Source organism: Barbatula barbatula (assembly GCF_947034865.1).
Source record: "Barbatula barbatula genome assembly, chromosome: 12".
Classification (NCBI taxonomy): Eukaryota; Metazoa; Chordata; class Actinopteri; order Cypriniformes; family Nemacheilidae; genus Barbatula; species Barbatula barbatula.
Window position 1 is genome coordinate 9474374 of NC_136775.1, and position 26646 is coordinate 9501019.

General features: G+C 41.3%; 2 protein-coding genes across 2 annotated transcripts; one reads left to right on the forward strand and one right to left on the reverse strand.

The window, feature by feature from the left end:
* The first annotated feature begins 7 nt into the window (after positions 1-7).
* bcan (brevican) lies at positions 8-16197 on the forward strand. Its single transcript, XM_079469007.1, has 14 exons — positions 8-40; positions 6467-6549; positions 6756-7136; positions 7241-7415; positions 7529-7656; positions 8271-8564; positions 9582-10562; positions 11335-12315; positions 13971-14078; positions 14512-14670; positions 15110-15192; positions 15366-15510; positions 15586-15759; positions 16046-16197. The coding sequence occupies exons 2-14, from the start codon at positions 6474-6476 to the stop codon at positions 16168-16170; spliced, it is 3810 nt and encodes a 1269-aa protein (XP_079325133.1). The 5' UTR covers positions 8-40; positions 6467-6473; the 3' UTR covers positions 16171-16197.
* A 270-nt stretch (positions 16198-16467) lies between these two features.
* On the reverse strand, positions 16468-25460 carry hapln2 (hyaluronan and proteoglycan link protein 2). The gene is made up of 7 exons (XM_079469840.1): positions 25414-25460; positions 25216-25310; positions 24975-25096; positions 24499-24858; positions 24139-24255; positions 23790-23914; positions 16468-18826 (listed from the first exon to the last, which is right to left on the reverse strand). The coding sequence occupies exons 3-7, from the start codon at positions 25069-25071 to the stop codon at positions 18797-18799; spliced, it is 729 nt and encodes a 242-aa protein (XP_079325966.1). The 5' UTR covers positions 25072-25096; positions 25216-25310; positions 25414-25460; the 3' UTR covers positions 16468-18796.
* Positions 25461-26646: the final 1186 nt, after the last annotated feature.

Sequence of the window (26646 nt, forward strand, 5' to 3'; positions counted from 1 at the left end):
AGACCTTCCGTGAGGAAAGCCGTTTACTTTCGATTTTTAGGTAAGAAACGACGTCCAAATGTTACGAACAGGCAAATTGTTTTAATCATTTGTATATATAATGTCATATGTGTTATATATGTAAGACACATTAATTTGTAAAGAAACCTGTCAAAATGATTTGCTTCATCCGGGTTACTGAGGTTGTTATTTGGTAATAACGAACCAGCAAATTTCGCAACTGGCCAATCAGAATGAAAAGCACCTGCATATTTGTTAAGGTTAAATATTTCATAATGATTTTAGACTTACATATTACAGAAATATTTTTGCCCAGTTTTCAGCGTGGTTCTTGTGGTGTGGGAATGAAAACAGTAATTGTCTTAATGGCCCCAGAGTCTGCTGTTTAAAATGCCAGTATGATAGCTTGCTGAGTTTAGCCCCTGAATGCACAGTCTCTTTGTACATCTTCATGTTTCGAGTCTACGTGGCTTTGTAAGCAAAAAATAAAACATGGTTGGGTAAAAGTGTGTCTGGCACACACCTGCTAGATGATTTTGCTTTATGGAACAATCTAGGCAGAATTCCAGGTGCCAACTCTAGCGTTCGAGAAAGAGACAGGATTCACGAGTCCTTGTTTGGTCTATGTCTGCAGTTATTGCTATACTTATGTGAGTCAACTTCTTTCTTTTGAGACATTGACTGTTAGTGTCTAGATTGTGTTTTCAGCTGTGAAGTTGCAAAGCTTTATTGGCCGTAGAGTTCCACTTCAGTCAATAAATACAATGTTCAGGACAGAAATCACAGTGGCTTGTTTCCATAGAGATGGAGCACATCTTTATATATCTGTGAAGAAGTTTTATTACGAAATGCTGAAGCTTAAATTAGCTCAAATTGAATTCTTCTGTGAGGCATCTACGCTTATCCTTGTGCTGCATGTGTTTCTGTTAATAACTGCTCATAGACTCATATCTTTTATTAATTTATGTTGTGGTGCAATAGAAATTTCTCTCCAATTAACAGTGTTCTTGGCTTCAATTACCTGTCTAACAGTCTATAGCTGGAAATCTCACATAAATACCTGGAGGGCACATCTGACCCAATTTAACTGTGCAGCAGTCATTACAATTCTGAATGACTTCTATCTGAAGAGGAATGACACAATCGTGAAAACACACAGAGAAAGTAAATGTCAGCAGGACAGAAAAATATAGTTTTCCTAGCCTCAGTGAATTTTATTTATCAGATTTAAAAAAATTGATTAGGCTACATGTTATTAAGGTCAAGCATAAATAGATTGCGTTTCTACAGTAAAAAAAGACATTTAACCCATGTATATGACTTAATAGAGAATAAAAATTGAGCGAGAGAGCTATATAATTTATACGGTATGTTCATGAACTTTAGTTCTTGCTTATCTGGTTTTGAAACTAATTGCACTTTTCAGATCCCTATTTTCTAGGTCTTTATGGAGCTCAGATAATGACTTCATACATGACTAGCTAGTCTGTACCACAAATAAGCCAGATCCACCACAGCCTTAATTACACCTTAGCTCTCTCTCTCTCTCTCTCTCTCTCTCTCTCTCTCTCTCTCTCTCTCTCTCTCTCTCTCTCTCTCTCGCTCTCTCGCTCTCTCTCCCAATATGTGTACCCAAGGCAATGCTGGTCCCCCCAGTGATGGACAAAGGGTGTGGCATGGGGAGAAAAGAAAGATGAGTGGTAGTGTCCGTAGCGACACATGGAAGTGAGAGAAAAACGAAATTACAAGATGGTACAGGGAAAGCACTTGATAGAGCTGCATACCACAGTGAGTGATGTATGTGTGTGGGGGGGGGAAAGCTTAGCTTGTTTGCCTGTACGCTTTCTTTTACAGTCTCTTGTCTGAGACTGGTGGAATGGATGGGAAATATGGCTAATCCAAACAGTACATTTCAGTAAACCATTTAAAAATGATTGACCTCTTCTTTTGCATCTTTAGTATTGCTGTATGATTTTATTTATTTAGGATTTTTACGTCAGGCTCGTAAAAATGACAACATGCTTGATCTTAATGGGGTCGTGTCGCGCTGGTCCGGTCGCGTCTGGTGTAAGCACGGTGTTATTGTATTATTAAAATGTATTTTTTTGTAATTTATGATGTCCCAATATGGTTTGTTGTAGTGGTCCAGATAATAAAACATGCCTTATTTAACACTTAGAATATTTTTTTTCATTAAAAGTAATTAAATGTTTTAAATAAATTAATTTAAATTTCTATTTAAAAATATCGCCAACATTTTCATAATCTTTGCAAAAGATTTACCATGGCCCTAATAAATAAGAATTAAACATTTTCCAAAGAGTAGTGACATTCATATACTGCCTGCAGAATCACCAGGATGATGTCAGTAAAGTAGCCCCGCCTCCCTTTCCTTTTTCTCTTTTTCTCTTCGTCCCTGTGGTGACCTCACTTCTCATCTGTTCTCATCTCAGGTGAAGTCATTCTGTATTCCAGACAGCAGGCATCTGTAGAGTTGCATGCATAAGCACTTCTGAGGTTGCTGGGCCTTGTCCTCCATGTTTGCCCTCACGGCAATCTGGCTTCACTCCTGGGTTATGGAAATTTGGTTGCGCCTGTTGGTAATGCACTCAAGAACAGTAGAAAAGACTACACATACAGATCAAACCTATCTCAGCAGATAAACGTGGTCCCCGGTAAACCGAGAATGTATGAAGTTGAAAAAGGTGTTGCAAAAACTATTACTGTACATAGCGAGGCTTATGAATTCCAGTGTAATTCGAAATTCTTACCGTGTTGCATTTCCCAGTATTTCCTTTCTAGAAGGCTTCCTAAAATAATCTGAAGCTGAAATTGAAGAATAAAGTCCAAGAGTACTTTTAGAGAAGCAAATGTACACAATGTGAACACACAGTGCTTCTGGATGGCAGTAGTATTTAACTTCCATTCATCTATCCAAATTCCGGTCATCCAGTTCATCCCAGTTTCCCTCCCTCTCTTTCTTTTCTTTTTATTCCAACCGTGTACCGTTTCCATGTGCCTATTGCTCTGCATCTCTAAAAAAAAATGCACCATAGCGTCGGAACTTCCCGCCCTGGTGTGTCTGAGGCTTTTGTGCCCCGAATGCTGCTTTTCTGGGCTTTGTAGTTACTGTCTTGTACTTACAGTAAACCACTTCTGTGAGATTTCCTTTTCAATTGAAAACGGGTGGTTAAAGGTTATGTCAAGGATGTGTGCATTTGTTGTTTATCCTAGTTTACACGAATATGCTGCCATGCATGGAGCTTGTAACTTTAAAGGGACAGTTCACCCAAAAATTCTGTCATGAATTACTTACTACATTTACATTTACATTTATTCATTTGGCAGACGCTTTTATCCAAAGCGACTTACAAGTAGTTTTATACAGTGGCACATTACTGCAGAGCAATCAGGGGTAAGGTGCCTTGCTCAAGGGCCCTTCAGTCATGACCTGCTGGTACTGAGATTAGAACCGGCAACCTTCTGATCACAAGCCCAACGCTCTAACCATTAGGCCACAGCTGACCCCAACTAGTTGTTCCAAACCTGTCTAATTTTCTTTGTTTGGTTGAACAAAAACATATAAAGCTACTTTTCCTACTATCGAAGTCAACGGGTTCCAAGTACTGTTTGGTTACAAGCATTCGTCCAAATAATAATTTAATAATGTAAAAAATAAAGTTCTAAATAAAAAAAGTGTATTTATTATAAACTCAATAATGAATGATGTGGTCTTCCCCACAGAATCCTGAATTTGGCCTTAATCCAAGCTATTCACATGCTTCACAAGATAAATTATTCAGCAGAGTTAAAATGTCCCTCTGGTTAAAAACTTACATTAGATCAGTACATCTCCACTCATTGCCATGTGCTCCATATGATAACATTACACATCAAAAATGGAGTCTTTAATTTTACATCTGGTTGGTTGTAAAGATTTTGTGCAGACAGAGAAAAGTAACAATTTAATGCTTAAATGACCCCTTATTTTGGACAGACATCCTTGTAAACATCCTGTCGTTAAAATAACTTTTCAGTCAATGACATGTTATCATGTTAAATTGATGTCATCAACTTCCATTTCCTCCTTTCTTTTTTATTTAAATGTTGACTCCATTCCTACAGTACCTGAACATTTACTTTTTTTTTAACTTTCCTAGGATACATTTTTGAGTTTACAATATTCGCAATTTTTCAAAGTTACTGCAAATGCCTATGCACCAGTGTTGCCTAGTTCGCTTCTCTCACTCTTCCTTTGAGCCATGACTATGCAATTCATTCAGTCTTTACAAACGGTATTTCAGTAGATCTAGCAGGTGGTCTTTTATTCATTTATGTCTGCCTGTCTCACTCAGAAACCATCTAGCCGCTAAAAAACATTCCCTTTCACTAAGGCGTTAAGCTAAACACAGCTTATAATGTACTCTCTGTGTGGCGTAAAGGGTGTGTGGAGACAGGTGCATAAAGATGACACAAGTGGAGATGGATGTAGTGGTAAAGAGATACTCATGTCCGCGAAGGATAGTTGGTCTTTTCTGAGAATCGTCTGAATTCTGAGCACATACAAGAGGGCCTAAAGACTCCAAGGATCTGAATCGTGCCAGCTGGACTTAGCAAAGGGTTGCCAAATCCCTCTTGTCCAGCAAACCCTCGACTAACTTCGAAATCAAATAGGCTTGTGAAAAGGCTGAACTACTTTCAAGAATAAGTAATACAAATAAAAATGTTATTTTTTACAAATGATACGTTTGTGGAGTCTCTGCATGTGAAGAATAAGCATACCCTCTAAAAAATGTTCCTGTGAAAATTTGTTTACTGTGGTGTTTTGGGGTTTCTGTTCCATTTTATTGCCTAGTTCAGTCTTCAAAATTAAGCTTTTCAAGCAGAAACGGCAGGGGACACATATAATCTAATCATAAAATTTTTGTAAAAATAATCATGCAGTGTGAATTTATACAATCTGGCATCAGCAAAAGCACAAAGAACCCACTTTCTCACACAAGGCAATGTGTAATTTTCTCCCTCTGAATATTAATGAACATCCACTGAAACAGAAAGCAAAGCAGTTAAATTTAAAGACAGAATTTCATGAAAAAATATTTGTTTTAATTTGTATTTGAGGCATTGCTATGCTTACAGGATCTAAAATCATGGCTTTCGCAGGATGTTTTGGCCTTGAATGAGACAAAACTGAAGTTGTATTGTTTGGACAAAGTTATTTTTATGATGATCTGGATCTAGGCTGCTTCAATTCTCTTGTTACTCCGTTTGTGATAAACCTTGGTGTCTTATTTGACTCAGGACTTCAGCTCGATAAACAGATTCATTCTGTTGTGAAGTCACGTTGCCTAGCTAAAGTTAAACCTTTTCTCTCCCTCAGAAATTTTGAAACAGATATTCATCACCACATGTCTTGACTATTGTACATACACTTAGAGCACACAGAACCTTTGCTGGGGTATGCCCTAAACTATGGAACAGCTTACCACTGTCAATTTTATCGGTGTCATGTCTCTCTTTGTTAAAATTCAAGCTTTAATCAGATTTTTTATTTATGGTGTTTTAACAACTAATGTATTTTATTGTGTTTTTGTTTATTCTGTTGATTGTAAATTTCTCTTTTTATTTTTTGTTTCTAATGTTCTGAACAGCACTTTGGTCAACCTTTAGGTTGTTTTTAAATGTGCTTTTTAAATAAAATAAGTAACTAACTAACATTTACCTCAGATTGTTCCAAACCTGTTTACATTTCTTTGTTCTGCTGAACACAAGGGAAAATATTTGGAACAATGTCAGTAACCAGACAGATCTCAGCCCCCATTTATTCCCATAGTATTTATTTTCCCTACTATGGCAGTAAATGAGGTATGAGATCTGTTTGGTTACTGAAATTCTTTCAAATATTTTCCTTTGTGTTCTGCCGAACAAAGACATTTACACAGATTTGGAACAACCCGCGAGTGAGTTTTTGGTTGAACTGTCCCTTTATAGAACAAGAATCAAATCTTTACATTTAAGTGTAATATACAACTGGGTGTGGTCCGCATATTATAATGAAACAACACTCCATGTTTGGAAAATAAAGATCAGAGGCGGCAGCATGATTAAGGAGAGAAGTGTAGTAGCTAGGATTGATCCCTGTTGAACACCAGAAGAGAGGTGTGCTACTGAAGAAGTTTATTTTCCAATGAAAACAGAGAACTTCCTATTAGTTAAATAGGACCTAAACCATTTTTAAACGGTACCCTGAAGGGCAACATAACTTTCCAAACGTTATGATCAACCATATTGAATGCTGAGCTGAGATTTAAAAGGACCAAATCAACAAAATTTCCATAATCAGTAGACAGCATATTGTAATTTGTGACTTAATAACGCAGATTCTGTACTTTATAATTTACCTCTTTCTGTTTGACTTTGCAATGTTTTACTTTTGTTTCTCTCACTCTCTCTGTTCTGGTCTCAGATCAGCGATGTTCCTCCATCTACTGCCGCGTGCCATCTGCCTCTTTGTCCTGTCGTCTTCTGCTGTCCTCAGTCTTGCCGCAGGTGTGTCTTATGAGATGGTATTAAAGATAAATGACACACAACTGGTCACAGACTGCTTTTTAAGCTCAAATAAAACATTCACACTTAAGTCCATATGACACATCCTCTCAAACTGCATTAAGAAGGACAGAGAACATTTTTTTTACATGACATATTTCACAACCGTCACAATATTAGTATATCATTGATTCATATTTCTTCCTTAGATGAGACCACAGTTCTACAAGTGACCATTCCCAATAGCTCCCCTGTGTCTGCTATTTTGGGGCACTCCTTGACTCTACCCTGCCTCGTGTCTCTGTCGCAAACGCCCTCTCTGGGACGGCATGCAGTACTTACCCAGCCACGAGTCAAATGGAGCTTTCTTTCATCAAACAGAGAGACAGAAATCCTAGTGGCCCGTGGGGAAAGGGTAAAGGTGAGTGAGTTGTATAAGGGCAGGGCATCGCTGCTGAATTATGCTGCCTCTTCGAATGATCTCACCCTCAGACTGGATGACCTGATTCACAACGACACAGGCTTCTACCGCTGTGAAGTCCAGCATGGGTTGGAGGATGCTCAAGGCCTGGCTCAAGTCAGAGTTAAAGGTGATCGCTGCTTACTTTTACCACTGTCATATAATTAATAAAGTTTTATTAGAATTGACAAAAATAAATGAAGCTGTGATATATGACGTGCTGTGTGTTCTCAGGTGTCGTCTTCCTTTACCGCCATACCTCTAGTCGCTATGCCTTTACGTTTGATGAGGCCAAAGATGCTTGTAAGCACATTGGAGGTCAGATTGCTTCTCCAGATCAGCTGCTGGCTGCGTACCGTGGCGGCTATGAGCAGTGTGATGCCGGCTGGCTTTCCGATCGCTCTGTTAGGTAGGTTGACTAACAACATACTGCTGGTCTAGATGGTTTTTACTACTGACAAGAAATGCTTGCATCTAGTATAACAATGCATTTTTTTTTGTTGCTCTGTTATGACTTTTCAGATACCCAATCCAGATGCCTCGTGAAGGCTGTTTTGGAGACATGGATGGATTACCAGGTGTTAGAAACTACGGGACAATGGATGCTGATGAGCTCTTTGATGTGTACTGCTATGTGGAAAACATTCACGGTAAACTGATCTTTTGATCACTGGTGTCTAGCTAACTGCCCTTTTTGGCTGCTTATCAAATTAATATTTATCGGATGTATCTTTGATAGTTAACAACTGTATAAAAGGGTTCAAGCCAAGGACATCTTTGATCAAATTAGACATCGCAAGTACCACCCGTGAACCGCCATAGAAAATCACATGCATACCATATAAAATTAAAGGGGTATTAATTGATATATTTATTTTATAGCAGTTATTGTTGTGTGCATTTATTAGTGATGTAGAATTTTGATTAGATGGAATTATATAATTTGAGTGAGTAGCCTTTTCTCGCTCTTGGTTGCACATGACCATCCAAAAATTCATTAAAATAATAATACATATGTTAATTATAAAAACTGTGCAAATATCAATTCTGTATTTTACATTTTAGAAATTTGATCTAAAAAGCTTCTTTTATCCATTTAAATAGTATAATTTTTTTTGTATAAATTAGTATAAAAATAGTAATAATTTTCTATAATTTACCATCAGGGGGTGCTACAGGCACCCCTTAAAAAACACTTATAGAGCATGTCAATCTTTTTGACATGCCTAATTTGTTATTTGATTATTAATGCAATCTGTTTTAGGTGAGGTGTTTCATGGATCGACCCCACAGCGCTTCACCTTGGCAGAAGCTAAAGCATACTGTGAGCTGCAGGGAGCTCAGCTGGCGACCACCGGTCAGCTATATGCTGCTTGGAATGATGGTCTGAACCATTGCAATCCAGGCTGGCTGGCCGATGGAAGTGTTCGCTACCCTATTGTGACCCCTCGGGAGCGTTGTGGGGGCTCTGAGCCTGGTGTAAAGACGGTCTATCGTTTTAGCAACCAGACAGGCTTCCCTGATCAACACAGTCGCCACGACGCCTACTGCTTTAGAGGTATGTAGAGATTTGTTTTGAGTATACGCATTTTGTTTAATTAAAGGCACAATATGTACAATTTGGTTAAACTTTACAATAAGGGTGGATTTTAAGAATTAGTTAATGCATTTATTAACATGATGTCACAGTTATGGACAGAACCCAAGCGCAGGCAGACTTGAGAAAAAACTAAACTTTATTTAAACAAAAGACCCACGATTGGGAAAAACATAAACTAAAACAAGACAAGAATGATAACTAAAACTTCCTACAAGGGGGACAAAACAAACAAAGTCCTTTGGATAATAAATCAACAAAATCCACAAACTTAGAACAGGAACAAGATAATCCACGAACAGGTTAATTTCAGCATTTAATAATATATTTTCAAAATTACATGTTGACACTCTTAATGCACCATGAACTAACCTACATTATCAATGTTGAATAAATTCTGAAAAAACTATATTTCTCATTGTTAAAGTGAAAATTTTAATTCTGTCATCTTTTTTTGCTCACCCTCTTGTCATTTCAAACCTTTATGACTTTCTTTCTTCCACAGAACACAAAAGAAGATCTTTTGAAGAAAGTTGGTAACCGAACAGTACTGACCCCCATTCACTTCTGTTGTATGGACAAAAAAACCAATGCAAGTGAATGGGGTTCAGTTAACAACATTTTTCAAAATATCTTCTTTTGTGTTCTGGTTCTGTGGAAGAAAGTAAGTCATACAGGTTTGAAATAATGTATATGATTACAGACATTTTATTTTGGGGGGAACTACCCCTTTTTAGTTACGTTTACTGATGTTAACAAGTACATTAAAATATACCAAAACCACTAGAACAGTCCTGTTGTCCATCAAAAACTCATCATAGTGTCATCAACCAAGGCATTTGTAATGGTTTTGCAACCTCTACTGCCCTTAATGTGTTTTAATGTTCTGCTGTCACAGTGTTCACAATCTGATTGACTGTGTTATGACAAACTTGAACTGTAAAATTCAATAGGTCTGTTTTACTTTTTCATCTGAAGGTAACAGCAACTATCAAACAGTCACCCCTATAGATTATATGGCCACTGAACCTGAAGACAAAGAGCAGCATATTCTGACTTTAGCTGACCCTCAAGAAGAGTTCAGTGTGGATCAGGTTACCCAGCATTCGGAAAATGAAGTCCAGGGGGCTGTTGAGTCCTATTACATTCACAGCACACACGCTACAAAGGAACCCGAGGAACACAACAATACATCAAGACCTCAGGAAGACTTCACTGACAGCACCAATGGAGATCTCACCAGCCCACCCAGCACAGACAGAAATCTGGAGTCCCTCGAGGTCGTGTGGCAGAAAGTGGATGCCAATGCCGTCAATGCAGTGTCAGAGACTTACATGGATCATTCCATGCCCGAGAGTGAAACAGGTGTACAGCAAGTGTCAAATGTTGATGTAGTGAAAAGCAGCAATCCCAGACACTTCCAACCAATGCCCGACACCAACTTAGAGCCAGCAGAGCCGGTTGACTACATCCCACCTACCAAAGTTCACCCTGAGGGAACCGAGGAACCCTCATCTGAACCCAAACACTTCCAACCCATGATTACCTACCTGGATGATGAAGATCATATAAACAGGGAGATAACCATAACCGCTGAGGGCACTACACTGGAATACGGCACAAGTGTTCACACCACAGCACAAGAAGTCTCCACACGCCTCTCAACTTTTCTTCCTTGGGTAGAGCACAGTGGTATACTAAAAGAAAATATAGGGAATTTCACAGAAGTTCCAGAGACCGATGAAGACCTGGGTTTTTCTTATACAACTCAGTCCACATCAGTAAGCACAACCAGTGATTCTGATGGATTGGAGGGTTCAGGTGAGGATTTCATTCTGCCGTTCACAGAACAGAGAGATCCTCTGGTCACCCTGAAAGAATCTGGCACGCAAGAAGCATCCACATCTAAGACTGTCACAGAGAGCTTCTCATCAACGTATCTTAACAATACTAGCTTGAGTAAGTACAATAAATTATATTTATTTAATAAGCTACTGTAATTTTTATTTACATGGACAAAACACATTTTTTTGGACGAAAATGAACAAAAAGGCAAATTACAGCATATCAAGAGGTGTGAGTTTGTTTTATTCTAATAATAATTACTAGACAAACAAAAGGTCAAAGGAAATTAAACATACTGTAAATTGACTACAATATTATTTGTTATTTATGGTAATATTTAGTAGTCCTATATCTGCACATGTGTGGTGTGTACAGTAATCGTTTGCCATAAAGGGACAGTTCACCCAGAAATGTTTATTCTGTCATCATTTACTCACCCTTAAGTTGTTACAAATCTGGATAATTTCTTTGTTCTGATGAAAAAGGAAATCCTGTGAAATTCAACCAATCGCTAATTTATAAATTTAGTTGATCTTTTGAACCCTAAAGAAAATATTTTGAAGAATTTAAGGCCAACCGTTCTGGGGGACTTTTGACTACCATTGTAATTTTCCTACTAATGGTAGTCAATGGTGGCCAAGAACTGTTTGGTTACAAGCATTCGTCCAAATGTCATTCTCTGTGTTCATCAGAACATATACATTTACACCAATTTGGAACAACTGGAGAATGAGTAAAGAATTTTCATTTTTAATCAAATATTTAAATAAATTCATTACTTTTTCCACTACTATTAAGTTAGAGTACAAAAATACCTATTGCAAGGTATATCAAATATTTTTAACTATCCCTCAATCCACATTTTTGTGTTTGATGTGTACACTAGTAGGTTTTAAACTCAGACATGAAGACTCTAGTGAAGGACATCAGAACAGTTCTGAAGATGATGGTGAGGGGACCACACTTGTTCCTCTGTCTCTAGGTAGGGATGAGAATGTCAGTCATCACATTACTGAGAGCACAACACTTGTTAGTGTGAATGAACCTGATTCATCTGAAGGCTCCGGTGATCATGACGATATTCTGCCAGTCACACTGTTGACCACACCTACACCTCACCTGTTGGACACACTGACCACACAAGGGCCTGTACAGGTAGAAATGCATACCCTGCGGGAGATGGAAGGACGAATGCATGAAAGCAGCACCTTGGCTGTACTTGGATCTGTAGAGGAGGAATTGGAGAAGGTGGAGCGGGAAGGACTTGAGGGAAAACCCAATCAGCCTTACACCACATCCACCGAGATCGATAAATCTACTTTAACTATGGATGTGAAGGGCAGTCATGAAGATGAGTCTTCAGGAGCAAAGGAGTCTTCAGAAAATTGGTCCTCGGCTACTGAGCATCGAAATTTAAATGCAGAAACTATCACACCCTCCAGTTTGATAAATATGGAAGCTCTTACGAATGCTCATAATGATGAGAAGGATGACAGTACTATGAGACCCTTTACAGTTCTGGAGGTTACACTGTTGCCTGCTGTGACCCAGACACCAGAATGGCATACTTTGACCTCTTCCACAAAGCCGGGGGAGTTCAGAGCAAATGTGGAATTCAGTGGTGACAGCTCACTTACCACAGAAGACATCACAACCTTAGGTGGATCTGACTTTACCGACACCCCCACTGAAGAGCAAACAGGGCAAACTCTAGTCACAACAGAGCCAACTACAGATTATGACCTGATAACTACAGAAAACACAAACAATATGGAAGATGAAAATTATGTTAAAACCCCATCGGAGGCTATCACTCAACATTCAAGACCAACACAGAGAGTGTTGGTGAGGACAGGCAATATTTCAGGTAAGCACATCTTATTATGAGAATTAATAACTTTACGGATCTCCAATTCTTTCTTTAAAAATGAGCTGGACAGACTATTACATTTTTTGATTGGTCCTGTTGTTTTTTCCCAAATTTCATTTTTTTCCTTATTTACACTTCTTTCCTTTATTATGGATTAATGTTATTCCATATATGCTAATATCGGCTCTGCCATTGCTCTGTAGAATAATCGCAATCAAAAAGGCTCAGACCCATAAAACATTTGAAATGAGTGCCATCTATTGGGTGTTTCATTTGTTGCTACTATATAATCTCCCAAGGGGGCGCCATCTCCTGTCAAGTAGGCAGCTATATCTACAATCAAGGAAACTTTGTCACTAACGCGCACTTATCTGTCTTAGCTCATTTGCTTTTTATCTGATTACATTGCAGACAGTGATAGAAGGAAAAAAAATGTTTTAGAAGTTTGTAGCCCCTATCACAATAAATAGTTTCGGTCATGCATACAGTAGGTGTTGGTTTAGTGGGGCCATGATGGCTAGAAACTGATAACACCACAAACAAAGGAAAAAGGCAATGTTACATTGCAGGCTTTCATTTTACTTCATCTTGGGGTATTATCATGTTTTATTAAATATAGTCTATCCCAAATTTTTTATTCTTTCATCATGTAGGCCTACTCGAGCACTTTTCCACCATCGCGCCGAATCATTCTCGTTGCCTATTTTTTCCACTCCATGCCGATCCACGCCAGTAAATGGTTTATGGAAATGTTTTGAATGTAAACACACACATCACGCGCTGCCTTGGTAACACAAGAGACTGAGCTATAAGGCCCTGTGCATTCATTAGCACGATTCTGGTTAGACCACCATGCCGAAAATCCTGAGCCGAGAACAGTTTGTAATCGTGCCGTGTCCAACCAGCCTCACGTGGAAAAAATACCTCCACGTTTTCGACTGTGCTTAGAACGGTTCAGCGCGATGGTGGAAAGGCGCTCACTCTCATGTCATTCCAAACCTGTTTAACTTTTTTCTTCTGCAGAAAACAAAAAGAGATATTTTGAAGATTGTTGCTAATCTAACAACATCCGCCCACAATGGCTTTAATTGTATGAACAAATAAATCGATTGAGACATTTCTCAAAATATCCTCTATTCTGAGCTAAGATGAAATTCATACAGGTTTGACAACATTGGGGTAAATAAATGATGACAGAATTGGGTAAACTATCTCTTAAAGGTCCAGTGTATTAAATTAAGCAGCATCTAGTGGTGAGCTGGCGAATTGCAAACAATGGCTCCCCTCACCCCTCCATTTAAAAGAAATACTGTGGCTGACACAGAACTGAGATGTCGTCACATTTTCACTTCTTTGCTGAAGGAGGTAATGTATTTACGAAATGTGTAGAGCAGTTTGTCCATTTAGGGCTACTATAGAAACAACATGGTGAATTCCATGTGAGGGGACACGCAGTGAATGTAGATAGTAAGAGCTCATTTTAAGGTAATAAAATACGTTATTATGTAAGGTCTTTAAACACCTCTGAAGACATAATTATGTATATTATATTGCATATTGTCAATAGATCCTCCAAAAAATGACACATTGGACTTTTAAACAGCACTAAATCTTTTGAAGCTATTTTAACTTGTTTCTGGTCTTGTCATTAGACGCATGTATGGAGAGCCCTTGTAAAAATGGAGGCACCTGTGTGGACATAGGGATGGGTCCTAAGTGTCTCTGTCTACCCACCTATGGAGGAGACTTCTGCCAGACAGGTGAGTTATGCTATACAATAATAGTTCTCATTATAGGCCTGGACTATTACTATTCATGTGTATTTTTAATTTAAGAAAACATTATTGCTGTGATGTTTGAAAGCTTTGGAATGTAAAAGATTTATAAAAGTAAATGGCTAGGACCTCTCTCTGCTTTTCTGTTGTTGAATAAGCCTCTCCAACCATAAATAAATGGATAAAGAGAAACCTTTTCTGTTTTCACATTTCTCAACTTCCCTGGGTTTTACATCTGCTTCAGCTTCCGTATTGCTCTAGTTTCCTCTTGCACTGTGATCGTTTGTGTTTTGTTTGCACTGGTATACAGTGAAATATTGCTTTAGAATGTGTTTCTCATTTTCTTAAAATAAAATAATTCAATCTAAACTTAAAAATCATCTTATAGCTTTTATGGTTCTTGCTCTCCCCTGCAAAGATCTTGAACACTGTGAACCAGGCTGGGAAAAGTTCCAAGGGTTCTGTTACAAACACTTCACCAAACGGCAGAAGTGGGAGGTGGCGGAACAGCACTGCCGCATGTGTGGAGGTCACCTGGTGTCTGTTATGTCACCTGAGGAACAAGAGTTCATCAATGGTACGTCCGGGGACACTGTCAGAATGTGATCTGATCAGCTTGACATGTTATCAAGCGACGGTACAGATTTCAATCTGTCAGGTTGTGAAGTATGATTACATAATCAGATGAACATGGAATCCGATTTTATCTAAACTATAAATTTATTGAAAATAATTTAAAAGTTACACCCACAGTTTATGGGAAATCATTTTTGTTGCTTAAGAGTCAAGGACAAAAGGACAAGGTTTGTTGACATTTCATTGGGAAGCCATGCATTGTGTAGAATCACTGAAACGTTGAACTGCTCTGAAACTGTCAGACTTTTCATGCGAGTGAATGCGGGCTGTGTGTAAAAGGGCCTTCGGATTTCTGTTGTACACGGTACGCTACATCCGGGTGTTAAACCTGAAGCAATATCAATGCTGTGTCTTGTTTTTGCTTTTTATTCTTTACTTAGATAAATACAGGGAGTATCAGTGGATGGGTCTTAATGACAAGACCATTGAGGGAGATTTCCGTTGGTCAGACGGAAGCCCATTGGTGAGTCTACTGATGTCTGGTTTTACTTGTCATTTTGCATGTTAGAGTATCTGTCCTGTATTGCACTTTGAGACACGGACATCTCCTAGTACGCATCCGTTAGTATTAGACACGTTTCCAAAAATGTTAACATATTTCTTTAAATGCCAATGTTTCCTGTCACGTTCTATTAGCTGTTTGAGAATTGGTATCGTGGACAACCAGACAGCTACTTCCTGTCAGGGGAGGACTGTGTTGTCATGGTATGGTACGATGATGGACGTTGGAGTGATATCCCATGTAACTACCAGCTCTCCTATACCTGCAAGAAGGGCATTAGTGAGTACATCACCATCTATAGGGGTAGTGGGGACCAGTGGGGTGCAAGCTTCATCATAATTGTTTTTTTAGCAGCGTTCTGTGGCCAGCCTCCTCTCTTGCTCCATACTAAGATGTTCGGACAGCGGCAGCTAAGATACAGGACTAGTTCCCAGGTGCGCTACTACTGCGAGGCTGGCTTCATCCAGAGACAGAAACCGGTTATTACATGCCAGAACAATGGACAGTGGGAAGAACCCAAGATCACATGTACACCAGGTGAGAGATCAATGCCCGGAGACAGATGTCCTGTAACATCATTATTATTTTTAGAAAAATACTGCTGTCAAATGTGCAAATGTGATTGGTGTTGGCTTGATTTCTGTAATCCTTATAAAATAGAGTAATGGTATAAAATTGATGTAGGCAGGTCATTTGTTTCATTAAATAATATTTGCTAGTTGTAAACAAATTGAAATGACAAGAGGGTGAGTAAATGACAACATAATTGTTATCATTGAATAGCTCATGGTTATGTGTTGTGTTCTGCTCACAGTGGGACCTGCATACCCGAATGGAGAAACTGTGACATGGCCCACTGGTCACAAGGAAATAATCATAGAAGTAACAACAACAGAAAAAACAACACCAGAGTATTTGGATATAAAATGGAACAATTAGCATTTGACATAGTAGCATTTATTTCCTTCATTTTTGTCTATATCATAACATTCTTTCATCTTCACTCCGTTCTTTATATAACAACATTATATATTTGATAAGAAAATATGTCCCACTTGAAGGAAAAGTGTACGCAAAATTTATCCAAAATTGACCCTCATGCTATCTGAGGTGTATACGACTTCCTTTTTTTAGCCGGCTACAATTTTAATATTTTTAAAAGATGTCCGGGCTCTTCCCAGCGTGGTAATGGCATTAGAGTAACCCACTTTGAAGCTCCAAAAAGCAATCTGGGGTAAACAAATATTACTTTTTTTATTGCGAATGCTGCATAAGCACAATTATAAAGTTTGGCATCAACACTGGTACAGATAAAACAGTACACATGAAGGAAAATAGGGCCGAATAATCATTAACACTCATAATACCCATCTCAGCTCCTTTCTACTCAATTTCTCTCCATGTACACATGACACTGAATTACAAGTTTTGTAATTCTAAGATACAATTTAACCCTCATTTTGCACACAATAAGCACACTTGATAATAAGCAACATCCAAACAAAGCTTGTAACTGTTGGACCAAGCATCCAGCATGTTTCATTTCATCCTGTTCTTTCTCTTTTTCAAATAAATTATGAAATGAAACAACTCCTGTCTAATCTCAGCTGGTCTGAATCACAATTTTTGTTTGACATTATAGCCCTTTAGTGCAATAATCATCAACATTACTCATTCATGTTCTGTGTTTTCCACACTCAAAATAGTCTGCCAACTGAAACTCAGCTTGATATAAAGAACTCATAGACCTAACATGTCCCAACATAGTGGGATATTCTTATGCATGCTACTGTATAGGAAAATGTCATAAAAATGATCTAGTGTGTTTGAAGAAAACCCTTTCTTGCAGCCACATGTATTGTACTTTGACATTGTAAAGCTTGCCGATCAAGTTAGGCAAGGAACACCAGCCCATCCCATTTGTTTGTTCATGTGTGTGAGAAGTTTGGGTCAATGAAGCGTTATGAAGCAGGGAAGATACTTTATAATACTGTAGTTCTAGACCCAAGATGAGTCTAGAGGTTTTATATTTGCAGACTTCAGATATTCTGCGACTTGGTGCTCAGTTTATCAGGTATAGCGTAACTCTGGAGGATGGCAATTTTAGACCCAATACTATGGTTTGTTTCACGCATCACTGACAAAATCCTATTTTAGTTTTTGATGTCCTGAAACCAGTGAATACTACACTCTAGAAACATCAGATGAATTACATTGCAAGCAATCAGAGCAATCTTTAAAATGTGCTTACAAGTTTTCATTCAGTCAGATGTAACTCAACGAAATTTGGGAAACTAGTTTAAACAAAGGTGAATAAAAGAGCTTTTAAATATGTGTATTCCTGATGACTGATTAGGGATCAAATTAACACATCTGTTGTTAACATTCTAACTTAACTTAGTTTTTTTTAATTTGTGAAATACTTTCTTTTTGAAAACAATGTTTTTTATGAATCTATTTTGACTTTACAGCTTTCTGTTGTAGTTGAGGAACACATTGTATGTGTAGGCCCCTATGTGATTTGTAAATGATGCAAAGTCTTGTTTTAAAGTCTCAACCGAATATATTCACATTCACATTGTGTTACAACTGGTCCCACCCAAAACAACATTGAAATGTCCTGGTTTTAAACAAAATACTAACATCACAAAAGTAGCCTGTCACTTTTCTTAAAATGTAAACCCTTGAAAAAGGTTTTCTGGATTGTAGAATTAACAAAGTAAAAACAGAAAAGTTTGTATTTATATTATGTATGATATGCATTTCTAGCCTATTGCTCTAAAGTAAAACAGACTACAAAGGCCGCTTTGTATATTCTGTTAAAAAATTGCTAGACTTATGTGTAGTTTACTGTACATACTGTTCTTGCTGCTAATAACTCATGCTGTAAATTTGCTAACTCAAAGAAAATGTATTACCAGAACATCTCACCCATTGTGTGTGATAAACACTGTTACTAATGTTTAGTGCCTGTTGTTTTTGTTCTTAAAAACGCATATGCAATGCTGCACGTGCACAACACAGTCAGGACTAAAGAGTTGGCAAGTGCATATCTAGCTATTCTAGCAGTAGGTTTTGTATCATTTCTTAACTTCGAAGTGAAATTTTCCAAGAATATTTTCTGCTTAAAGGCAACTTGCATTCTACAGCTGTAATTTAGCCAAAAAACAATACTGAATGCAGAGTAGTACGGCTGTGTGTCCATAATTTCCCCCTTAATGTTATGTTCTGCAGAGATGAAGGATAAGGCACAGTAAACATAAAACATAGCAGTAAGCCAGTATACAGTATCCTGCTGGAGGAAAAGCCTGCAGCAGTTACCTGTAGCAGTAAACCCCATAAAGGCAGGAAGTTTTGCTGGGATAGCCAAAGCTGCGAATGCCCGGTTCTGAAACTCCCCCACAACGTTCCCTTGGGTTTATGATGGGAAACCGAACACTGCCATCCTGCAGCCAGCCTGCATCACAGCGGTCCAGCATATGAAACTTCCAAGAGGAAAAGATCTGACCAACCCTTGCTAGTCCGGCACCCTCTTTTCTGCAGGCATGTTCTGCCTCTACAAAATTCAACATTGCTGGAATGTAGAACACGGAGCCTGGAAGAGTTAGAAGAAGATGGATGCTCACAATCAAGGTATTAAAAAATATTTGTTGTTTTAATTTAAATTAAGTTACCTAGCTGCCTTATATTTTTAAGTTGAATTGACTCAAACTTTTAAGTTAACATTCATGTAATAACTAATGTTTTTATGTTAATTAAATAATTTAACATATTAAATAAATAACTCAAAATTCTAAGGCAGCTTTTTTTAGTTTACAACAAATAATTGTTTTAAGTGCAGAATTAAGCAAAAAAACTATTCTGAAAACTTTCTTGTTTTTAACAAATTATTTTTAGATTTTTCTAAAAACAAGATTTTGTAAATTATAGCCAAACATGATTCTTTTCAAGTTACAAACCATTGTGACTTTTTACAACCGAACTAACTGAGTGTCTCATTGATAGTGTATTAGGGTTAAAGAGCAAACCTTTGTTCCCCTTCAGTCGGTCTCTCGACGTTGTGAGAGACTGACTGGGGTTTGATCTTGAGAACCTACCTTCTCCGAGATAATTAATTATAAAACGCCAATGGGCTTGGCGAATGGCACGCGCACGCCAGTCTCCGCCCCGTGCATACGGGTATAAAGGAAGATGGCGGCGGTCATTCACTCATCCTTTGTTCTTCGGAACCTGTGTGTTTGCTGATGCTACACGCGATACTCGACTTCGAGAAAACTTTTAAACCTGCTGGATTTATGACGCGGAGCAGCGGACTTCTCCTTTCGGTGGACTTCCCCTGGGCGTTTCGGCAGAAGGCTACAGACCTTAAGAGGTAAGTCCCTCCGGCTACGAGCATGTCTCGTAGCTGTATCCTTGGGTGCGACAGACTCATCCCGGAGTCTGACGGCCATGATTCCTGTGTCACTTGCTTGGGGCTCAAGCATGCTGAGGCAGGTTTCACTGATGCGGTTTGTCCCGTGTGTGCGGACATAGCAATCAGGGTGTTGCGGTCACGGTGGCTACGTGCTTTTGAGCGCTGCCACCACCCCGTCTGTTTCCCAGGCGTGTTCAGCTGCCGTTTCGGCGAGGTTGACCGCTTTGGCGAGCGGCGGGGGTGATTTAGGGACGCCGATAGATGTTGCTCCGTCAGTTTCACGCTCGCGGACCATCTATACCCCTTCACGCTCACCTGGTTCGTCCCCTACGAGCGGCAGACGGCCGTCTCATAGTGGTAAGACTTCGCATACGGATGATGACGCTATCTCTGTCGCTGCGTCGGACAGCTGCCTGCTGGCATCGGATACGGAAGACTCCTATGATCTCCTGTCGTCAGGCAGTCGAGCTCCGGAGGAGACTGACGCTGAGATGTCGGCCATGCTTTCCCGGGCAGCCGCGTGCATCGGGTTGCAGGGTGTAACAACATCCTCCTCGGAACGCTCGCGGCTAGATGCGCGGTTTCGGGGGCGTGGTCAAAAGCCACGCCCCACTCCGTTACCATTCTTCCCGGAGGTGCATGACGAGCTCGCCAAGTCCTGGAATGCGCCCCTTTCGGCGCGTTTCAGCCGGAGGGCTCGGTGGCTGTGACTTCCCTGGTTGGTGGGGCGGCTAGAGGCTATGTCCACGTCCCCCGCGTGGAGCGTGCAGTCGCGGGCCACTTGTGCCCGCAGACAGCTGCCACTTGGGGGGGCTCGACCTAGACTCCCGTCCAGAGCATGTAAGCTCTCTTCGACACGTGTCGAAGGCTTGCAGTGCTGCTGGACGAACCGCCTCCGCTCTCCACGCCATGGCGGTCCTCCGGGTTTTTCAGGCGAAAGTCCTGAAGGATTTGGACGGCGGGAAGTCCGACCCAACTCGTATGAGTGAGCTGCGTACTGCCACAGACCTCGCGCTAAGAGCGACGAAGGCCACGGCACGTGCCCTGGGTTGGTCGATGTCCACAATGGTGGTCCAAGAGAGGCATCTGTGGCTTAGTCTTGCACAGGTGAGCGGCGCCCAGAACGCCCGTTCTGGATGCGCCCATCTCGCAAGCAGGGCTGCTTGGTGATACCGTGGAGGACGGCAGTTCTCCGCGGTCTGGAAGCAGACTGAGGCGATCGAACAGATCCTGCCACGCCGCAACGTGCCCGCCAACAGGTCGGCATGGTCTCGGGCACAGCCTGGTTCCCAGCAGCCCTGCCTTCCCGCGGCGGCCCTCCAGTTGAGGAACCTCCCAGAGGACGACCCACCAGAGAGACCCCCGCGGTAGAGGGCATCTGTTCCCCGTTAGCAGCCCGCCAAGAGGTCCTTTAAGCGGCCCTGACGGGACGAACCAGGGGGAGATTTTACTGGGCCCGAATCCCGGCCTTTCCAACGCCGGATCGGAGAAGGATGCTGCCTGCCGCGTTCCATCGAGTCTGGGCCCTTTTTAGGGTCCGGCGCCCACATACTCTCAAAGAGACAAATCTCCCCTGGGTTTTCCTCCACAACACTCTCGTCCAGACGGTGTATTGGATGGATCGGGCCGCCGACCGCAATCTCCCCTGGACATTGCGTCAGGCCGCCTGAAGCAGGTAAACATACAGAGCCGTCAACCTCCCGGGGGGTCCCCCCTGTGCGAGGTGACCGTACTGTCAGCCACCGCACCAGCCTTCCCCGGCACGGTGAAGCAGATTGTCCCTCTGGTCCCGTTGTCGCGGTTCTGCTCGGACAGGCGCCATACTGCCCCAACCAGACCTGGCTCTCGGATCTGGTAGATCTGACGACGGCCCCCCTGGCCCATTCCCCTGACGAAGGACCTTCCGTTGCAGGGGAAGGGCACGTTGTGGCACCCTAATGCAGGCCTCTGGAACCTCCATGCCTGGCCCCTGGACGGGACGAGGGCTTGCCCGTTAGCGGTCCGGGAGACTGTCTTACAGGCTAGAGCCCCGCCTCTAGGCGGTTATACGCTTATAGTGGCGCCAAATTGTCCTGGTGTTCTCCCCGGGAGGAGAACCCGCGGAGTTGCCTGATCGGATCAGTGCTGACCCGCAGGTAAGTATCCCCGTCAGCACATCCTGGTCACCAGGTTCCTCAGGAGCGCGAGAAGGGTGGATCCACCTTGGCCGCGCTCCGTACCCTCTTGGGACCCTAATGTGGTCCTACAGGGCCTTGGTACGGCCCTGGTGAGCCCCTTAGAATTGCCAATCTTCCTCAGTTGGATGAAAGATGCACTCTTTGTGGCGCTCACCTCCTTCAAGAGGGTGGGGGACCTACAGGCATTCTCTGTGTCCCAAAGGTGCCTGGAACTCGGGATCGGTAATTCTCACGTGGTCCTGAGATCCTGTCCCGACGACGTGCCCAAGCTTCCCACTACTCCCTTCCGGGACCAGGTGGTGAACCTGCAGGCGCTCCCCTCCGGAGAGGAAGACCCAACCTTTTTATGTGTTGTGTCCAGTACGCGCGCTGCGCCTCGGTCTGGACCGCACACAGAGCCGCAGAAGCTCTAAGCAGCTCTTTGTCTGTTCTGGGAGACAGCACCCGGGGGGGGCTGTCTCCAAACAGAGGTGGCGCACTGGGTACCAATCCCAGGATCGACGTGCTCGCTGGCAGTGAGAGCCCACTCCACTCGTGGGCACTGGCAGTGAGAGCCCACTCCACTCGTGGGCACTGGCAGGGCGCCTCTCTGGCAGACATTGTAGAACTGCGGGTTGGGCTACGCCCAGTACCTTCACGAGGTTTTAAAATCTCCACGTGGAACCAGTTGCAGCACATGCCCTTAAACGCCGCCAACGTTTAGGGTGGGCTCCTGGTTTGGGCGTACGTCTGTGAAAGCGCCTTCTCCCCTCACCAGGTGAGACTAGTGCGCTATTGTAGCCTACCTACTTTCCCCTCTCGGGCGAAGTATAGGCATTCCATCCATCACTAATCATTGCACTTGGTAACAGACTGAGCGGAGCCGTCTGTTAGAACCAGGTCCGTTATAGGTAGAGTCATCCCTGCTCAGGCAGACCCCTGTATTAGGACTAGTGCCCCATACGTAGTGACTCCCCACTGGGTCGTCCCGTGTGTTGAATTCCTCACTCAGGATTTCCCGATTGGTGAATCTGTGACCTCCCCGCCGGTGGTAATCCCACCTGGATTGTCCCCTATTCGGGCTAACACCTTTCCGCATGTTGGTCTCCCCGCCGGGTTCTCCCAGCTCCTCGCTACTAGAGGCGTACGCCACTGTCCGTGAGGCCGTCAGTAGAGGCTTCTCAGTATGACCAATACTATATGACTGGAAGATTACGTCTCGCGGTAGCACTCTTGTGACTCGCTAGCCCAGTCAGGGTCGCTCCGCTAGAGGTCGTGATATCGGTGCAAGCGCTGTGGCGTTTAAGATTGATCCCCAGTCAGTCTCTCACAACGTCGAGAGACCGACTGAAGGGGAACGTCTCGGTTACGTCTGTAACCTCGGTTCCCTGATGGAGGGAACGAGACGTTGTGACTTCATGCCACAACGCTGCACCGAATCACTGCAGTGAACGGGAGTGCCCTCTCAGGTTCCTCAGTACAAAGGGTGAGTGAATGACCGCCGCCATCTTCCTTTATACCCGTATGCACGGGGCGGAGACTGGCGTGCGCGTGCCATTCGCCAAGCCCATTGGCGTTTTATAATTAATTATCTCGGAGAAGGTAGGTTCTCAAGATCAAACCCCAGTCAGTCTCTCACAACGTCTCGTTCCCTCCATCAGGGAACCGAGGTTACAGACGTAACCGAGACGTTTCTAATGACCCTTTGTTTTAAACATAAACAGATTTGCAGTTAAAATGACAGTTGCAATAAAGTTTCACCTTATGTGTATGTACAGTAAACATAAGAATTGAAGAATAGGTCATGAATTTACACAACTGTAAATAAACTGGACCCAATTTGTAAATCTATAAGGGTTTAATATAGACTAATATAGTTTAATGTACTCTTAAAAACGGTCATCTGTTTCACACCAGAAATAAATTTGGTGTTAAAGCGATTAAATGCAAAAAACAAAATGAGCACAACAGATTCCTTGTTCCCTTACCCCATAACTCCGGATGCCTGGCAGGCGACCACCTCCACAAGCCGGCCGTGGGTGCAGAATTGGGTAATGAACAGTTCCATCGTTCAGCCATCCAGCGTTACACCAATCCAACCCTTCAGTCCAGGCTGCAGTGAAGGATCAAACATGAGAATATTCCAAAATGAATACAAGCAATTATACAATGCACCATACACCCATGTCAAAGAAGACTCAGCTATTCAATATTAAATACATTTTTGATTAATATTGCCTATGGAGTGAAAAGCCTAAAGAAAGGTCACGTAATAAAATAAATTGGCCGAAATATCTTAAATCAAACAAGGTGTGAATATGAATTTAAGATTCTTACCCCGATAAAGCTGCTTGTATGTGGCAAGAGTTGCATCCTGCTCAGCACAAGCCTCTTGAGCATTAAAGAAAGTAAATCTGTACCGGCCATGTTGGCTTTGGTAAGGAAATACAACTCCTGAAATGCATTGTGAGCCTATCATTTAAAACATTATTTGGAGTAAAGCAACATGTGGAATTTAAAAAATGAGTTATGTAAGTGGAAAGCTTTTAAGTATATTGACAGTCATAAATCAAGCTGTCAATAAGAAGATGAGAAGATAACAAGAAAATCACAGCAAGCTAGCTCTCAATCCAGTGAGCATTTCTGTGTCATTCAACAAACTGTTGACTCACATGTGATTAGTTGTTCTGACTGTACCTTCAATTCTCACAGTAATGATGACATTTTCATCCTTAATTCCATTGATTAGTTCGCATTGATAGCTGCCGTCATCCTCCAGCTCCAGGTCGGTAAGGCGAAGGGAAACATCCAGGCTGTGTGCATGCAGAAGAGACGCTCGAGGCCCAAGTGAGCCGTACTTTTTATCTGCGTGTCCATTTGTTATAAGCACTATGTTTTGCACTCCCATTTTGAGGGGTTCAATGTTGGTCCACTTCACTCTGTAGTGCGCTGGTTTGATCATCATCATACATGGCAAAATGGTCATGTGTCCATGACGAGCAGTGACCTCGGCATATACTGGTGGCTCCAAAAGGTGTTTCAGTTCTTTGTCTTTTTCTAAAACAAAACAGTAAAAGCATTGTGTCCTTTAATAGTATGCTTTTAATTGTGTGCATAAATCATTCAACTGTGCAAATGTCTTTATCAAAAAATGCTCTTTAAAATGACATTACCTTGATCGTTGTGATTACCTAGATTGTGATGATGGTGTTTTGCACAGATCCAAGAGAAACACCAGACTGACATCACAAGGACATCTATACTGTTCATGATGGCATCTATGGATGGTATTTCCCTAAATGAACATGATGACGAGGAAAGAAAAGTCACGTTATAATCATTTTATGATTTTTTAATAAGGAAATCCACAAAAGTGGCAGATGTTCTGGTTGCTATGAGAGAGGCTCATCTTACAAGCGTTGGATGTGTGATGGAGCCTTTTCTGCTCTCTGTTCCAGATGTTAATGAGATTCATACAGACCTCCATTGTTAATTTCAGCGACTCTCCACTGCGCAAAAATGGATCCAGAACGCCAAAAAACAAAAACCTTCACTCAGATGATAGCGATAGTTTCATATTTTTGTCAATCAAAATTTTATTTTGTTACATACTGTATTAGGTGAACTTCAGATGTGTCATCGCTGCCTGTTTATGTCACACTTAACCAATATGTCCCATTTAGACATTCTGTGCTGTATACATGTTGAGACATGTTGCATTTTTAGACTAGATAGAAAATAGAAGAAAGTAAGCAGATTGGGCTCTTTCTCTCTAACCTGAGAGCACAAAGACAGCTTTGTTTACTAAAGTCCCACAACGTCAACCCAAGGAAAGCAGTGAGCATGCAAACACAAAAAGGAAACAAGCAGTTGGAAGGAAAAAGAGATAATGAAATTCAAGCGTTTGTCAGTGTACTTTGCATTGTACTGTTCGATCAATGGCCCTTTTTGTCATCTTGAATGACAAATGAATGACATCTTGAAACCCCTCCACACACAGGAACCATCTTACATGATGTACACACATACCCAGTTTCAAGCTTCAACTTCATGTTAGGTCTGGGAGAAAGGGGTTTGAGCCAAGGTTGTGTAGTTCTAATGATGCATGACCATCAAGAAGTATTTGATAAATGACAGACTTGCCCCAGAGAATAACTTGTTTTGCTTAACTGTCAAGCCCCGGCTTGTTGTACTCTTGTGGCTCAGCGCCCCCTCTTTCACCCCCTTTATCCATTTTGTCACACAAACAATCAAACATGTTCGGTCAGTATTGCATTGCTTTGTGTTCAAGAAAATCTGAATATTTAAAGGCATGGTTCACCCAAATATTTTAATTCTGGGTTCATTAAAGGGATAGATCATCCTTAAATTGTTCCAAAACTGTATACATTTCTCTGTTCTGCTAAACACAAAGGAAGATATTTGGAAGAATGTCAGTATTAACCTAACAGATCTTATCCCCATTTACTACCATAGTATTTATTTTCCCTACTATGGCAGTAAATGGGGGATGAGATCTGATTGGTTACTGACATCCCTCCAAATATCTACCTTTCTATTCAGTAGAATAAACACATTTATACAGGTTTAAAACCACTTAAGGGTGAGTCAATTATATAATTTTCTATGCCTTTAAATATATATCAATGTCTTTGTTCTGATGACCACAGAGAAAGATATTCAGAAGAATGTTTGTAATCAAACTGTCCTTGGCCACCATTTACTACCATAGTGGGAAAAATTACAATGAAAGTGCACCAGAACTGTTTGCTTTCCCACATTCTTCAAAATATCCTCTTTTTTTCTGTTCAACAGAGCAGTTAAATATATAAAGCCAGTGATTTC

Bases quoted from the DNA above. Each gene is read 5' to 3' on its own strand.
- hapln2 (XM_079469840.1), bottom strand. From the start codon at position 25,071: ATGAACAGTATAGATGTCCTTGTGATGTCAGTCTGGTGTTTCTCTTGG. The intron at 24,859-24,974 runs GTAATGTCATTT...GTTTTGTTTTAG, and splicing joins AGGTAATCACAACGATCAAG to AAAAAGACAAAGAACTGAAA. The intron at 24,256-24,498 runs GTACAGTCAGAA...AATGCATTTCAG, and splicing joins CATTACTGTGAGAATTGAAG to GAGTTGTATTTCCTTACCAA.
- bcan (XM_079469007.1), top strand. From the start codon at position 6,474: ATGTTCCTCCATCTACTGCCGCGTGCCATCTGCCTCTTTGTCCTGTCG. The intron at 7,137-7,240 runs GTGATCGCTGCT...GTGTGTTCTCAG, and splicing joins GGCTCAAGTCAGAGTTAAAG to GTGTCGTCTTCCTTTACCGC. The intron at 7,657-8,270 runs GTAAACTGATCT...AATCTGTTTTAG, and splicing joins CTATGTGGAAAACATTCACG to GTGAGGTGTTTCATGGATCG.